Source organism: Schistocerca nitens, chromosome 9, assembly GCF_023898315.1.
Source record: "Schistocerca nitens isolate TAMUIC-IGC-003100 chromosome 9, iqSchNite1.1, whole genome shotgun sequence".
Taxonomy (NCBI): Eukaryota; Metazoa; Arthropoda; class Insecta; order Orthoptera; family Acrididae; genus Schistocerca; species Schistocerca nitens.
This window is the reverse complement of record NC_064622.1, coordinates 204,037,049-204,053,147: the sequence shown is the minus strand read 5'-3', so window position 1 is coordinate 204,053,147 and position 16,099 is coordinate 204,037,049. Positions and strand designations below refer to the sequence as shown.

At 42.9% G+C, this 16,099-nt stretch overlaps 1 protein-coding gene across 1 annotated transcript in view; it reads right to left on the bottom strand.

Annotated features, from left to right (window-relative positions):
* Positions 1-326: 326 nt before the first annotated feature.
* Positions 327-16,099, bottom strand: part of LOC126203819 (sodium-coupled monocarboxylate transporter 1-like) — a 472,971-nt gene continuing 457,198 nt past the window's right edge. The window contains exon 15 of the mRNA XM_049938186.1: positions 327-691. Coding sequence (XP_049794143.1) covers positions 626-691 — 66 coding nt within the window. The 3' untranslated portion in view covers positions 327-625. The remainder of the gene's footprint in view (positions 692-16,099) is intronic.

Here is a 16,099-nt window from a genome sequence, read left to right as displayed (position 1 = left end):
TATTGCATTCTTAGTATTCATTGCTATTAGCTTTTCCATTTTTTTTATATTTGCTATTGTGGTTATCACAATTCACTAGCTACATATAAACAGTAAATAATGAGCCAGCGTTATGGATGACTAATTGTACATCGTTAATATAACAAGGTAAAAACAATTATTTTGGAACAATTCATTACATGTCCTCGACGTATCAGATAAGATTAATTTTGTTATTCCATATTCCAGTTATGTCCCATTTCAAACTTCATGTGCAGAACCAGCATCATCTCGTACTTCAGGAATGACATGTTTGGGCAATAGAAATGAACTGAAGATAAAAACTATCGTGGTCAAACTGTGTTATTGGTTTATTACATTTCATTCTCTCAACAGCGTACATAACCTAGTTCTATATTTCCTTACTGTTGAGAGACAGCGCCAGGATACATATTAACTCATGTTGTTACATTGCAGTGGATACATATTAATCAGGGGTGTAATGCGTCCAGTAAATGAAATAAATTAACAGTTCTTCGTTGTGAGAGAGTCTAGCACAGTTTTCTGCGCTTCTGCAATAGGTGTCCGTCCTTTTGCGTCATTACGCTCTGCTTCTGAGGGAGACGCACAGTATGTAGATGAGGCTTCACGGTTCTTCTTTGGCTTCTTTCGCCTTTTCATTGTCAGCAAGGATAATCTGCATCTTCACAGCCTGAAAACAGAGGAAGAAGGTTAGTGTATAATAATAAATTTGCAGTACGCTTACATGTGGTCGTGAAACACGGAAAGCTCTCAAAAAAAAATGTTAGGCGACGTGGTCACCAAAAAAATACGTCATCCTGGTGTTTACTTTGCATGTCCACTGACACTCAACATTTTCGGTCCTTGAGATGTTTTGTTTGTGTTGGTCGCTCAACTAAACTGAAATCTGTATCTGTCACTCTTGCAAAGCAGAAATATTTTGGTACCTTTATTTTTATTCAGTGATGATGTAAATGCTTTGTGATCACAGACTGGCTACATTTATTACGCTCAGGGTCAAATGCCCGTCCTTATACCAATCGTCGATCATCCGCTCGTATTACTGTGTTTCACTTCAGTCTTCTGGCGTTTCAAATCCTATAACAAACAGCATCGTCTACGAAAATCCTCCTGGAGCTGCTGACGTTATCCAATAAGTCATTTAAATGTACTGCAGGCTGTAATAGCTCTATAGCACTCCCTTTGGGGTACTCGCGAGATTACCTTTAAATCTATCTATTTCGTCCCATTAATAAAAATATATTGAGTTCTGTTTATTAGAAAGCTGTGAATGTACCGACAAATCTGGTCCGATATTGTATTTTGTTCACCAAACAACACTGCGAAGCAATATCACGCGCTTTCCGCAAGTCAAGGAGAGTGGCATCCATTTGAGTGTCTTTCACTACAACTCTCTGATATCATGGATAAACAAAGAGAGATGTGTTTCTCAAGATCGCTGTTGACGAAATACATGTTCGCTTTTATACAGGATATTTCTGTTCTCCAGAAATGTCATGGTGCATGAGCATAGAAAAAGTGCCATATTTCTACGGCAGACTGGCGTCAGTGATGTAGGAGTGTAATTACGTGCACGAGTTTGACAACCCTTCTTAACAACAGCAACGACATATGCTTTCGTGCAATCCTTGGTAGCTTTCATTGGTCAAGCACCCTACGATAAACGAAGGGGACAATGTCACTCGCGTAATCTCTGTAGATTCTCACGGGAAGCTCTGAGCGACTGTAGTTGATTTTCTTTCCTGTAATGTCTTATCTAATACACTGCCATTTCGGCTTTAGCGGACGACCTTCCGCGGTAAAACAATTTCGGAGTACTGAATTCAGGTTTTGGCCTTCTCCCTGTCCTTCCGTTTCGGCGTCATTATGGTCGCTGAGCGACTAAATAAATGATTTAGATCCATATAATGACTTTATATAAGACGAAGATTTCTTACGCTCTTTAGTCAGGTTGGTTGCCTAAGTTTTACTGCCAGATTCTTTCAATGCTTCTCGCATTGCTCTCCTAAATTTATTTTTCTCTTTTTGTTCAGAATTCATTTCTCAATTAGATGCCGAATTAATCAGTGACGAAATTCTCTTTGCCTTTGAACTAATTTTTAACATAATCCCTCACACCCTTGCTCAGCACTTACTTGTCTATGGTTGCAATATTGTGTGTCTATGATCCAACATTACTGACACTTATCTTTGCTGCTCTTTACGACAATCATGCTGTGTGGAAACAGTATTGGCCTGCAAAATGAGTGTGTTTTGCAGGGCATCAGAGATGTGAGTGGCAAGAAACGGTTTTTGGGCTCTGATATTTACGCAGCCCTGCATGAAAATTGTGTTGTGTAGTATCAGCCTTCTTTGTCAACCAGCTTTGCATGGTGGTCTGTACATCAGGGACAAAAGAATTATTTTTAAGACCCTGATGAGCCTTCCCCTGCAGAACAGACGTTGTTGGAACAGTATTGGCCTGTTTTATTGAACTGTACTGCAGGGGATACACGTGCTGATGACCATGCATGGGGACAGATTGAGATGGATAGAGGAGAGAATGAACATACCGATGGGGAGCAGAAACTGTAGAGGCTGAGGGGAGGCATGGGTTGTGAATGGGTAGGTGGAAGGTGTAAAGGGGTAGTGAGCAAGTGGAAAAGGGAGGAGGCAGAGATAGAAAGAGGGTGGTGGAGGAGGAGGAGGAGGATATGGTCAGAGGGAGGGGGGAGGAAGATCTGGTTAGAGAGAGAGAGGGAGAGAGGGATGGAGGGCATGGACAAAGAGAGATGGAGGAGATGAAAAGACAGAGTGGGGAGGAGGAGGTAGACAGATGGGGGTGAGAGGATGAGGTGGACAGGCATGTGGAGGAAGAAGATGACACAGAGTGAAGGAGAAGTTGGTGTGTTTGACGTATTTGTTGTATGCATACCAGGTGAAGCCACAGAAAAAAGCCTGTATTCATGTATGTAAATATTACTGTTTTCTTAATTTTGTACACTTACACGTTTGCGGATGTATTTCACAGCTGTTATTAGGAGATGTATTTCCTTTTGTATGTAAAACTGAGAAGCTTTCTGTCCAACCTCAATGGTTCATACATAGGGGATCATAAAAGCGGTTGATAGCAAGAGGTGGCGGCAAGTCCCTCACAGCCTAGGAGGTAAAAACGCGTAAAAGGAAAAGGTGGATAAGTGAGAGTTAATGCACCAACTATAGGACTGTCATTAGTCTTGAAGAAGACAAATACTTGTGAGAGAGAGGCTAAATTACCCCCAAATTATCTTAAATGTGTCTCAGGAGGAAATGTTACTGGTATGTGACAATGTGGCATGCTGTGGCTACCTTTGTATTATTTCTCTGTCACCAATAAGTGCATATAAGTGTTATTAGCGTTTTATGTTAAACGAACCAGTGTTTTCATGGCAGTTGATTAATGGAAGTATTAAACTAATGTCCACAGCTCGTATCTAGTGGTTAGCATTTCTGCGTCAGATTGTGAAGCCCAGATTCGATTCTCATCAGGATTGGAGATTTTCTTCAACCATTGCATCTCATCTTAATCACAAAGACCTACAAGTCGCCGAAGTGGCGTCAAATACAGAGACTGGCTCCGCAGCCGGACAAACAAAGTATCAAACGATGTCTCCCAGTCAATAGCGACATAATCAAGTTAATGTGTGTCTGGCATACATGATTGACTTACATTACGTTACATACTGTATCTTAGGTTCCTATTCCTAGTTTTTTTTTTTTTTTTTTTTTTTTTTTTTTTTTTTTTTTTTTTGTCATCAGTCTACTGACTGGTTTGATGCGGCCCGCCACGAATTCCTTTCCTGTGCTAACCTCTTCATCTCAGAGAAGCACTTGCAACCTACGTCCTCAATTATTTGCTTGACGTATTCCAATCTCTGTCTTCCTCTACAGTTTTTGCCCTCTACAACTCCCTCTAGTACCATGGAAGTCATTCCCTGATGTCTTAGCAGATGTCCTATCATCCTGTCCCTTCTCCTTACCAGTGTTTTCCACATATTCGTTTCCTCTCCGATTCTGCGTAGAACCTCCTCATTCCTTACCTTATCAGTCCACCTAATTTTCAACATTCGTCTGTAGCACCACATCTCAAATGCTTCGATTCTCTTCTGTTCCGGTTTTCCCACAGTCCATGTTTCACTACCATACAATGCTGTACTCCAGACGTACATCCTCAGAAATTTCTTCCTCAAATTAAGGCCGGTATTTGATAGTAGACTTCTCTTGGCGAGAAATGTCTTTTTTGCCATAGCGAGTCTGCTTTTGATGTCCTCCTTGCTCCGTCCGTCATTGGTTATTTTACTGCCTAGGTAGCACAATTCCTTAACTTCATTGACTTCGTGACCATCAATCCTGATGTTAAGTTTCTCGCTGTTCTCATTTCTACTACTTCTCATTACCTTCGTCTTTCTCCGACGTCTTTCTCCGATTTACTCTCAAACCATACTGTGTACTCATTAGGCTGTTCATTCCGTTCAGCAGATCATTTAATTCTTCTTCACTTTCACTCAGGATAGCAATGTCATCAGCGAATCGTATCATTGATATCCTTTCACCTTGTATTTTAATTCCACTCCTGAACCTTTCTTTTATTTCCATCATTGCTTCCTCGATGTACAGATTGAAGAGTAGGGGCGAAAGGCTACAGCCTTGTCTTACACCCTTCTTAATACGAGCACTTCGTTCTTGATCGTCCACTCTTATTATTCCCTCTTGGTTGTTATACATATTGTATATGACCCGTCTCTCCCTATAGCTTACCCCTACTTTTTTCAGAATCTCGAACAGCTTGCACCATTTTATATTGTCAAACGCTTTTTCCAGGTCGACAAATCCTATGAAAGTGTCTTGATTTTTCTTTAGCCTTCCTTCCATTATTAGCCGTAACGTCAGAATTGCCTCTCTCGTCCCTTTACTTTTCCTAAAGCCAAACTGATCGTCACCTAGTGCATTCTCAATTTTCTTTTCCATTCTTCCGTATATTATTCTTGTATGCAGCTTCGATGCATGAGCTGTTAAGCTGATTGTGCGATAATTCTCGCATATGTCAGCTCTTGCCGTCTTCGGAATTGTGTGGATGATGCTTTTCCGAAAGTCAGATGGTATATCGCCAGACCCATATATTCTACACACCAACGTGAATAGTCGTTTTGTTGCCGCTTCCCCCAATGATTTTAGAAATTCTGATGGAATGTTATCTATCCCTTCTGCCTTATTTGACCGTAAGTCCTCCAAAGCTCTTTTAAATTCCGATTCTAATACTGGATCCCCTATCTCTTCTAAATCGACTCCTGTTTCTTCCTCTATCACATCAGACAAATCTTCACCCTCATAGAGGCTTTCAATGTATTCTTTCCACCTATCTTCTCTCTCCTCTGCATTTAACAGTGGAATTCCCGTTGCACTCTTAATGTTACCACCGTTGCTTTTAATGTCACCAAAGGTTGTTTTGACTTTCCTGTATGCTGAGTCTATCCTTCCGACAATCATATCTTTTTCGATGTCTTCACATTTTTCCTGCAGCCATTTCGTCTTAGCTTCCCTGCTCTTCCTATTTATTTCATTCCTCAGCGACTTGTATTTCTGTATTCCTGATATTCCCGGAACATGTTTGTACTTCCTCCTTTCATCAATCAGCTGAAGTATATCTTCTGTTACCCATGGTTTCTTCGCAGCTACCTTCTTTGTACCTATGTTTTCCTTCCCAACTTCTGTGATGGCCCATTTTAGAGATGTCCATTCCTCTTCAACTGTACTGCCTACTGCGCTATTCCTTATTGCTGTATCTATAGCGTTAGAGAACTTCAAACGTATCATGTCATTCCTTAGTACTTCCGTATCCCACTTCTTTGCGTATTGATTCTTCCTGACTAATGTCTTGAACTTCAGCCTACTCTTCATCACTACTATATTGTGATCTGAGTCTATATCTGCTCCTGGGTACGCCTTACAACCCAGTATCTGATTTCGGAATCTCTGTCTGACCATGATGTAATCTAATCTTTCCGTATCTCCCGGCCTTTTCCAAGTATACCTCCTCCTCTTGTGATTCTTGAACAGGGTATTCGCTATTATTAGCTGAAACTTGTTACAGAACTCTATTAGTCTTTCTCCTCTTTCATTCCTTGTCCCAAGCCCATATTCTCCTATAACCTTTTCTTCTAGTCCTTCCCCTACAACTGCATTCCAGTCGCCCATGACTATTAGATTTTCATCCCCCTTTACATACTGCATTACCCTTTCAATATCCTCATACACTTTCTCTATCTGTTCATCTTCAGCTTGCGACGTCGGCATGTATACCTGAACTATCGTTGTCGGTGTTGGTCTGCTGTCGATTCTGATTAGAACAACCCAGTCACTGAACTGTTCACAGTAACACACCCTCTGCCCTACCTTCCTATTCATAACGAATCCTACACCTGTTATACCATTTTCTGCTGCTGTTGATATTACCCGATACTCATCTGACCAGAAATCCTTGTCTTCCTTCCACTTCACTTCACTGACCGCTACTGTATCTAGATTGAGTCTTTGCATTTCCCTTTTCAGATTTTCTAGTTTCCCTACCACGTTCAAGCTACTGACATTCCACGCCCCGACCCGTAGAACGTTATCCTTTCGTAGATTATTCAATCTTTTTCTCATGGTAACCTCCCCCTTGGCAGTCCCCTCCCGGAGATCCGAATGGGGGACTATTCCGGAATCTTTTGCCAATGGAGAGATCATCATGACACTTCTTCAATTACAGGCCACATGTCCTGTGGATACACGTTACGTGTCTTTAATGCAGTGGTTTCCATTGCCTTCTGCATGCTCATGTCGTTGATCATTGCTGATTCTTCCGCCTTTAGGGGCAATTTCCCACCCCTAGGACAAGAGAGTGCCATGAACCTCTATCCGCTCCTCGGCCCTCTTTGACAAGGCCGTTGGCGGAATGAGGCTGAGTTCTTATGCCGGAAGTCTTCGGCTGCCAATGCAGATTATTTATCAAAATTTAGGCAGTAGCGGGGATCGAACCCGGGACTGAAGATGTTTTGATTATGAATCAAAGACGCTACCCCTAGACCTCGGGTACCACCTATTCCTAGTATGTGAGCCCAAAACTGAGAGTCTTTATTTCAACAGTTAATTTTATTAATTGTTGAAGTGATTAAAGTTTAGAGTAAAATCAGTTTTTCAAACTAAGAGAGAGCCTAGTCCTCACTGTAACGCGTGTCCATAAATTTACTGTAGATCGTAAATGATTTACCCTTACTTAGATGCGTAACCCCCTTACTGCACCGACGCTGAGGTTTGATTGAAGCGCTGGGACTGGTTGGCCACAGTTTGAAAAGAGGACGTGACGGGCCACGGGGGGTGAGTTGGTGTAGCGGAGTAGCAGTGGCGGCGCTTCTGTATTGGACGTCGCTGCCGGGGGTCTTCCCTGTAGTGGTGTTTGGCAGTGGTCACGAAGCAGAGGCTGTCGCTCTTCGTGGGCTGTTTATACACGCCTGTACCCGCCGTGGCTTGTCCTGGGGATGGTTCGGTGCTTGATGCCATCCTCTGCCTTTGCTGTTGCCCACTGGAGATTGTGTTAAATGCTTCACGGCCTTGCTACTGCAGATTTGCCCATGAAGCGCGTTTAAGGCGCTGAAATCATTTTGCCCGATACTAGCTGTGTTGCTCTTGTAGTGCCCAACTTGTTATCTGAAAGTTGTGCTTGTATGGTTTAAAATGTTTCACTGTCTTCTGATTTTTGGGGACATCACAGATTAGGTAGAAATGTCAGTTATACTAAGGGCTTTTAATAATGTGTTAAAGGCCATTACTTCTTTGGGTCTGAGATCTTCATGAAGTTAACTGAGTTGATTCCTTACAAGCAGTTACAGCATATATGTCTAAGTTTAATGTTTTAAAGGAAAGGGGGAGGTTTTGATATAAAATCAACGTCCAGAGATGTGTTTGAATATTAATATTAATATACAGGGTGAGTCACCTAACGTTATCGCTGGATATATTTCGTAAACCACATCAAATACTGACGAATAGATTCCACAGACCGAGCGTGAGGAGAGGGGCTAGTGTAATTGGTTAATACAAACCATAAAAAAATGCACGGAAGTATGTTTTTTAACACAAACCTACGTTTTTTTAAATGGAATCCCGTTAGTTTTGTTAGCACATCTGAACATACAAACAAATACGTAATCAGTGCCGTTTGTTGCATTGTGAAATGTTAATTACATCCGGAGATATTGTAACCTAAAGTTGACGCTTGAGTATCAAATGGTTCAAATGGCTCTGAGCACTATGGGACTTAACTGCTGAGGTCATCAGTCCCCTAGAACTTAGAACTACGTAAACCTAACTAACCTAAGGACGTCGTGCACATCCATGCCCGAGGCAGGATTCGAACCTGCGACCGTAGCGGTCGCGCGGTTCCAGACTGTAGCGCCTAGAACTGTTCGGCCACACCGGCCGGCGCTTGAATACCACTCCTCCGCTGTTCGATCGTGTGTATCGTAGAGCACCGACTTACGTAGGCAACCAAAGGGAACGGTGATGGACCTTAGGTACAGAAGAGACTGGAACAGCACATTACGTGCACATGGTAACACCTTTTTATTGGTCTTTTTCACTGACGCACATGTACATTACCATTAGGGGTGAAGTAAATGTACACACGTGGTTTCCGCTTTCAATTACGAAGTGGAATAGAGTGTGTCCCACTGGAAACGCGTCGACGTATGTGGTATCAGCATGATGGTGCACCTGCACATTCCGCAATTAACACTAGGCTGACCCTTGACAGGATGTTCGACGGGCGTTTCATAGGACGTGGAAGACGCATAAATTGGCCAGCCCGTTCACCTGATCTCACAACTCTGGACTTCTTTCTGTGGGGTACGTTAAAGGAGAACGTGTACCGTGATGTGCCTACAACCCCAGAGGATATGAAACAACGTATTGTGGCAGCCTGCGGCGACATTACACCAGATTTACTGCGGCGTGTACGACATTCATTACGCCAGAGATTGCAATTGTGTGCAGCAAATGATGGCCGCCACATGAACATCTATTGGCCTGACATGTCGGGACACACTCTATTCCACTCCGTAATTGAAAACGGAAACCACGTGTGTACGTGTACCTCATCCCTCATGGTAATGTACATGTGCGTCAGTGAAAAAGACCAATAAAGAGGTGTTAGCATGTGGACGTAATGTGCTGTTCCAGTCTCTTCTGTACCTAAGGTCCATCACCGTTCCCTTTGGATCCCTGCGTAATTCCTTGCTCTCCGATACACACGATCGAACAGCGGAGGAGTGGTACTCAAGCGTCAACTATAGGTTACAATATCTCCGGATGTAATTAACATTTTACAATGCAACAAACGGCACTGATTACGTATTTGTTTATATGTTCAGATGTTCTAACAAAACTAACGGGATTCCATTTTTAAAAAACGTAGGTTTGTGTTAAAAAACATAGTTCCGTGCATTTTTTTATGGTTTGTATTAACCAATTAAAGTAGCCCCTCTCCTCACGCTCGGTCTGTGGAATCGATTCGTCAGTATTTGATGTGGTTTACGAAATGTATCCAGCAGTAATGTTAGATGACTCACCCTGTATATGGTAACTTTTTGAAGTTAGCATTGTGCTAATATCGTTTCCCTGGGTTTTAGATCAAGCTTTTGTTAGTCTGTCTGTACTGCCTTTGGTATTGCCTCAGGTCGCGTTATCGAATGAACAAAATGGCCTATGCTGCTTGTGGCCTGTCAAGTTCAACAACTCTGTAATCTATTTTGATTGTTTGTAGATTCTTTAGCTAATATGTTGCCAGTAAGTCTTAGTGATCGCAGTAAATTTGAAGGAAGATTTAAGAGTTTAGAGCTAGCTTGTTAAACAAATTAAAACCAAGTATTTGAAGTTAAATTTTCATGTTATTGAACTTAGATTCCTAGCAATTTTAAAGAGTTTTGATGAACAAATTTGAATTAAACCTACTGCTTTTGTCGTAAGGTTATTTGTTTTGCTGATCTGTGGCTGTATCTTCAACTTTTAATGGCAGTGAGGCCGGACCATTTTGAAGATATTCCTCTATAAAACTGCAACTGGAAATCAGAGTGTGTATGTTGTCACCAGTGATGGGATGTTTCATGTTTGTTTTATAAATAAATAAATAAATATTAATTCTATGTATCCTCAGTTCAGACTTAGTGCTTCCTTCCTATCAGCCCTATGCATTGTAAACCTTCTTTCAATGGTAGCAGACCGTGGTTGCGATTTCGTGAGTGCGAAGATACAAACTGCACTACAGTGGTAGTAGCATATCGTTCGGCAAATTTTTGTTTTATGTTTGATTTCGTTTTTCTTTTTTCGGGGTCATGTTCAAATTGGTTCAAGTGGCCCTGAGCACTATGGGCCTTAACTTCTAAGGTCATCAGTCCCCTAGAACTCCTTAAACCGGTGTGGCCGAGCAGTTCTAGGCACTACAGTCTGGAACCGCGCGACCGCTACGGTCGCAGGTTCGAATCCTGCCTCGGGCATGGATGTGTATGACGTTAGGTAGTTGTTGGTTAAATTAAATGAACAAGCTAACGTGTTGCAGGTGGATAATAGTGTGGTGCTACAAATCATTTATCTGTGTCCCATAGACCTATACAGAGTAATTGCTGAAGCATTAGCGAATGTGGGAACTACTTAAACCTAACTAACCTAAGGACATCACACACATCCATGCCCGAGGCAGGATTCGAAACTGCAATTGTAGCGGTCGCACGGTTCCAGACTGTAGCGCCTAGAACCGCTCGGCCAGCCCGGCCGGCCGGGGTCTTGTTCTGCCGTTGTTTGTGTTGTGGCGTAGCAAGACAGCCACGCCACTCGGAGGTAGCCGAAAGGCACGCGCTTAAGCTCACGCAGGCTGGCGCGAGGTCTGGAACAGTTACGGGAATTAATAGTAGCAAATAAAGTATGTAGTTGATATAATACTTAACTTTAATCCACAATTGGTGTACATCGCTCTTGTACAGATATAATCTCAATATCAAATGCTATGGAGCCTTGCTAGGTCGTAGCAATTGACTGAGCTGAAGGCTATGCTAACTATCGTCTCGGCAAATGAGAGCGTAATTGCCAGTGAACCATGGCTATCAACGTCGGCTGTACAACTGGGGCGAGTGCTAGTAAGTCTCTCTAGACCTGCCGTGTGGCGGCGCTCGGTCTGCGATCACTGACAGTGGCGACACGCGGGTCCGACGTATACTAATGGACCGCGGCCGATTTAAAGGCTACCACGTAGCAAGTGTGGTGTCTGGCGGTGACACCACAGTTTGTTTTGTGTTTCAGTCTGGGTACCATTCGATTAAGGAAAGTCAGCACTGTAGCCAGCCTCAGAAAATCCTGTCTCCTGTACGAAGATCGTATACGTGAGAAGATGTGGAAGGCAACGTGGAAAACTCTGTCAACGTCTGCGGGCTGCCTTCACTTTGCCAGTAAATATTTCAGCCGAGCCAGTGGTGGAGGTAAGTGAAGCTATTCTCCTCCGTGAAAATATAATGGGGGATCTCCAGAATTAGATGTCAGGGTTCGAAGTTGTCTTCCCACGGCGAAGGCCGATGTTCTGAACACAGACCGCCCTTGACCATTTGGCAAACAGAATACCTGACATTCGTACTGTCAGTAAAACCTCTCGGTGTTTGATGAAATTCAAAAATTGCTGGTCAAAGTTTTGCCCCTGCAGTAGTAGATATTGTCCTTGTGTTGGTGTAATGAGGAAGAGGATGTTGGCACCAGTATCAGTGAGGAAAGGCCTGAACTGACAGTTAACAACTTGTTTGGAAAGTTGCGAAATAAGCTAATAGCCGCTCTTAGAAGCATATGAAGATTATCCACTGTTGGTGTTGAATAATTAGTTGAATTTCTGTGGTTGTTGGTTAAATTAAATGGACAAGCTAACGTGTTGCAGGTGGATAATAGTGTGGTGCTACAAATCATTTATCTGTGTCCCATAGACGCAGACAGAGTAATTGCTGAAGCATTAGCGAATGTGGGAACGTTATGAGATATTGAGAAGGGGCTTTTGTTTAAGTGTCTTGGTTCTTGTGAAAAGGAAGTAATAATAGATAAACATGTCTCGAGTACAAGGCAAAAATGACTCTTTTTCTCGTTATGTTAATGAAGTGAATTTTGGTATCTTAGCCGTATGTTGAGGTCTCTGAAGTTGAGTCATTAGATTTTGCTGATTTCGATAAATTAGTGATTAATACTTAAATAGTGCGTCATGGCGGATGTAAGTGGGAAGAACTAAATGTAGGCTGTTTTCAGAATATGGTGAGTAATCTTGAGTTGAAACTTCCGGGATGAGAGGCCGTGGTCGATGTATAAAATTTCCACCTGACGTTTCGTCTCCATCTGCTAGGGGGACATCTTCTGAGGTCGTCCGGCTACTGCCACTGAGGCTCCAGGTACTCTAGCATTTATAGAGCGCATAGAGAGCACCACCATTCGTCACGTGACGCCGACGGTATGCCTATCTTTGGAAGGCGTCATCATTCTCGATTAAGAGTAATCGATTGTCATTCTGCTGGCGCAACATCGACATCCATATTTTGTCCAACTTTCAAACTTTCTCTTTTCTATTAAAATTGTTATGGTGTTTGTGAATTTCTATTGCTTCTCTATACATGCGCGCATGATAATGGGATGTTCGTGCTAAAACGCTTGTCTCATTAAATTTAATTTCGTGATTCCCATCTCGAAAAGCATGCTCAGCTACGGCTGATTTTTCGATGTGTCCTAAGCGACAGTTTCTTTTATGTTCGGCTAAGAAGTTGTTTACACTACTTTTTCTTGTTCTAATATATACTTATCCACAACTGCATAGAATTTTGTATACCCAAGGTGTTGCTAGGGGATGTCGAACGTCTTTTGCGGTTCTTAAATATTCTTTAATCTTCTTGGTGGGTCTAATGATCGTTTCGATCCCATACTTGGCCAGAACTTTACCGATACGGTCCGTGACCTTATTAATGAACGGTAGGAAAACTTTTCCAGTTTGTGACTGTTGTTGCTCTGAACGTCTGGCTTCTTTTCTTCTTTGATGGAGGGCTCGATCGATTTCCTTGCTGGTACATCCGTTTTTCACAAAGGCTGACCGTAGGTGATTCAGTTCATCTTGTAAGTAAGCCGGCTCGCAGATTTTGTTGGCTCTGTCCACCAAGGTTTTCATGACACCTCTTTTTTGCCTAGGATCCGTGTGAGTGTTCTTTCTATATACCCTGTGGCCCAGCGTCCCATCCACCCGTTTAATTACCGACACATCCAGGAAACTGTGTTAACCGTTGCTCTCTTTCTCCATTGTAAACTGTAACTTCGGGTTAATGCTGTTCAGATGCACCACGAAGACATCCAACTCTTTTTCATCATGTGTCCACACTGCAAATGTGTCATCAACATAGCGGTACCATTTAGCAGGCTTTTTACTGGCAGTCTGCAGCGCTCGCTGTTCGTAGATCTCCATAAATAAATTGGCAACAGCTGGGCTGAGAGGGCTTCCCATCGCCACCCCGTCGATCTGCTCGTAAGACTCGTTGTTATACTGGAAATAAGTTGTCGTCAGTCAGTGTTTAAATAAAGCCACTATGTCAGTTGTAAAAATGTCTGCTATATATGAAATAGCTTCGTTTACAGGCACCATGGTAAACAATGACACTACATCGAAGCTAACAAGAATATCACTTGGGCTGACGTTAATGTCCCTCAGTTTTTCAATAAAATGCGCTGAGTTTTTAATGTAACTGTCTGTTCTGCCGATGTGTGGTTGCAGCAAGCAGGCGAGATATCTGGCCACCTCTTGTGTTGGACATCCTATGGCACTCACAATCGGTCTCTCAGCCCGGAAGTTTCAGCTGAAGACAATACCGGCCGTGAAAGCCTACATTGTATGATGGTGAGTAATGTTGAGGTTGAACATGAGCAATCACATATTGTTGCTGATGGGGTATGTTACCCCTATAGTAAACCAGGGAATTTTGTTAAGGATTGTCTGGTTCATAAGAGCATGCGTGGGAACGACTGACGCCAAAGAAAAGGCGTTCCTCAGGCATTGCTCCGGAAACTCCCGGCATGTTGTTGTATGTTGTACAGTGTAACATGTGGGCGGATACCGTACGTGTGTGCCAGATGGATTCTGACAGAAGCGTGTACCTTCCTAATTATGTCTGATACAAAAGGCAGAGGTAAATATCCAGGTTGCCTGGACTAAGTTTTATTTATCGGTTGTCTTTCTGTTGATGAGCAGACTCCCGATGTAGCAGGCCAGGTTCGCTTTAAGTTGAGTACATAGTGTTCTAGACGGCCCCCGAAGTGCTTAGTTGTGAAGAAGTTGCCTACTAAGCTTAATGTAGGATGCGATTTTTTGCAATTAACTTAGTGTTTTGGTAGATTATGCTGGTGGTCAGTTTGCTTGCTCAGGCTGGGCGCGTGTTTGTCATTTACCTGAGGCTCAAGCCTCTCAGCTGACAGATCTATCGGACGAATTTCCTGAAGTATTTACTGGTCGCTTAGGGGTAACCAGTAAAATCAAATATTATATTTGGATCACTGATCAGAGCTCCGTGTGCCAGACTCCGTATCGGTTTTGACCTTCTAAAATGGAGATTTTGCCGAGATTATTGATCAGCCGCTTGCGGAAGATGTAATTCGACTTTCCGTCTCACCTTACGCAGCCCATTTTGTCTAGTCCCTACACCACATAGTGAAGGATTTACGCATGTAGTTGACTACTGCGCATTAAACTAAAAGATTGTTTTGGAATCCGTCACACTCCCAGAGTTACATAGTTGTTTTACGGGGTTTGCGGGAGGCAAGGTTTTTACGGTCCTGGGTTTAAACTAGGACTGTTATCAGACTCCCCTTGCGGAAGAGACTAAACCGATTACAGCGTTTTGTGCCGACTACTAACTCTTTCAATTTAATGGAATTCCCTTTGGGCTGGCCTCCGGTGCCGGACTTTTGTCACGTCTATTGGATTCAGTCCTAGGAAACTTCAGATTCGTTCACAATTACTTGGATGACGTAGGTGTATATACCGCCAGCTTTGAGGAGCATTTTTGAACGTCTTAGGTAAGCTGGTTCGTGATGAAATCAACCAAGGTGACATTGATCTGGTTTCCTTCTTGGGCCACATCGTGTCTCAAAAGGGACTTACTGTTGATAAACATCGGACTAAGGCCATCCATCAGGTTCTGGTGCCCCGGGATAAAAAGCCCATGGTAATTTTTTTCAAAAATTCATACCAACTTTTGCCCAGATGTGACACCTGTTAATCTGTTGGGTAGGAAAGGTGTGGGGGAGTCACAGCAGGCAGCATTGTAAGGGTAAAAAGCAGGCCTGAAGTCCCGCTCCAGTCTCAAGGATTCTGGATTTCATCCTTCTGTTTATTGTTCAGACCGATGTGTCCAATGTGGGGGTGGCAGCTGTATTGTTGCAAGAACAGAATGGGGAAAGACACACTCTTGCGTGTGCTTCGCAGATGTTATCGGCCGCTGAATCGAAATATTCTGTATATGAGTTGGCTGCCTTAGGTCGCCTGGAAAAATGTAAATTTTATGTAGAAAATCGTAGGTTTCGCCTCGAAACTGACAACCAGGCCTGCAGCTGGGTATTAGTTCGTCCTCGTGAGACCAGGCAGATATCACGTTGGGCTGTGACGATCTCCGCCTTTCAATTTGATGTGTTCCATGTTAGGGGTGGGCAAAACCAAATACCGATGCGTTGAGTCTAGGTTTAGGCTGAGCAAGAACCTGAGTCTCAAGTAGAAGTGGTGTGTACTATGGAAGTCTTAACGGAGATACCGTCCCTGTTTGGCAGTCTTAAGGGAAAACAGCGAGTAGATTTTGAGTTACAGTCTGTTCTTAATAGGTAAGATTAGAGTGAGATTGTTGCAGGATACGCCTTGCAGAAGGACTTTCTATGCTTTCTGGCCCGTGATGAAAATAGACCTAAGTTGTGTGTGCCTAGCAGTTTAATCCCTAGTGTATTCGAATACTTTCATCAATTCTTTTGCGGAGGGCATTTA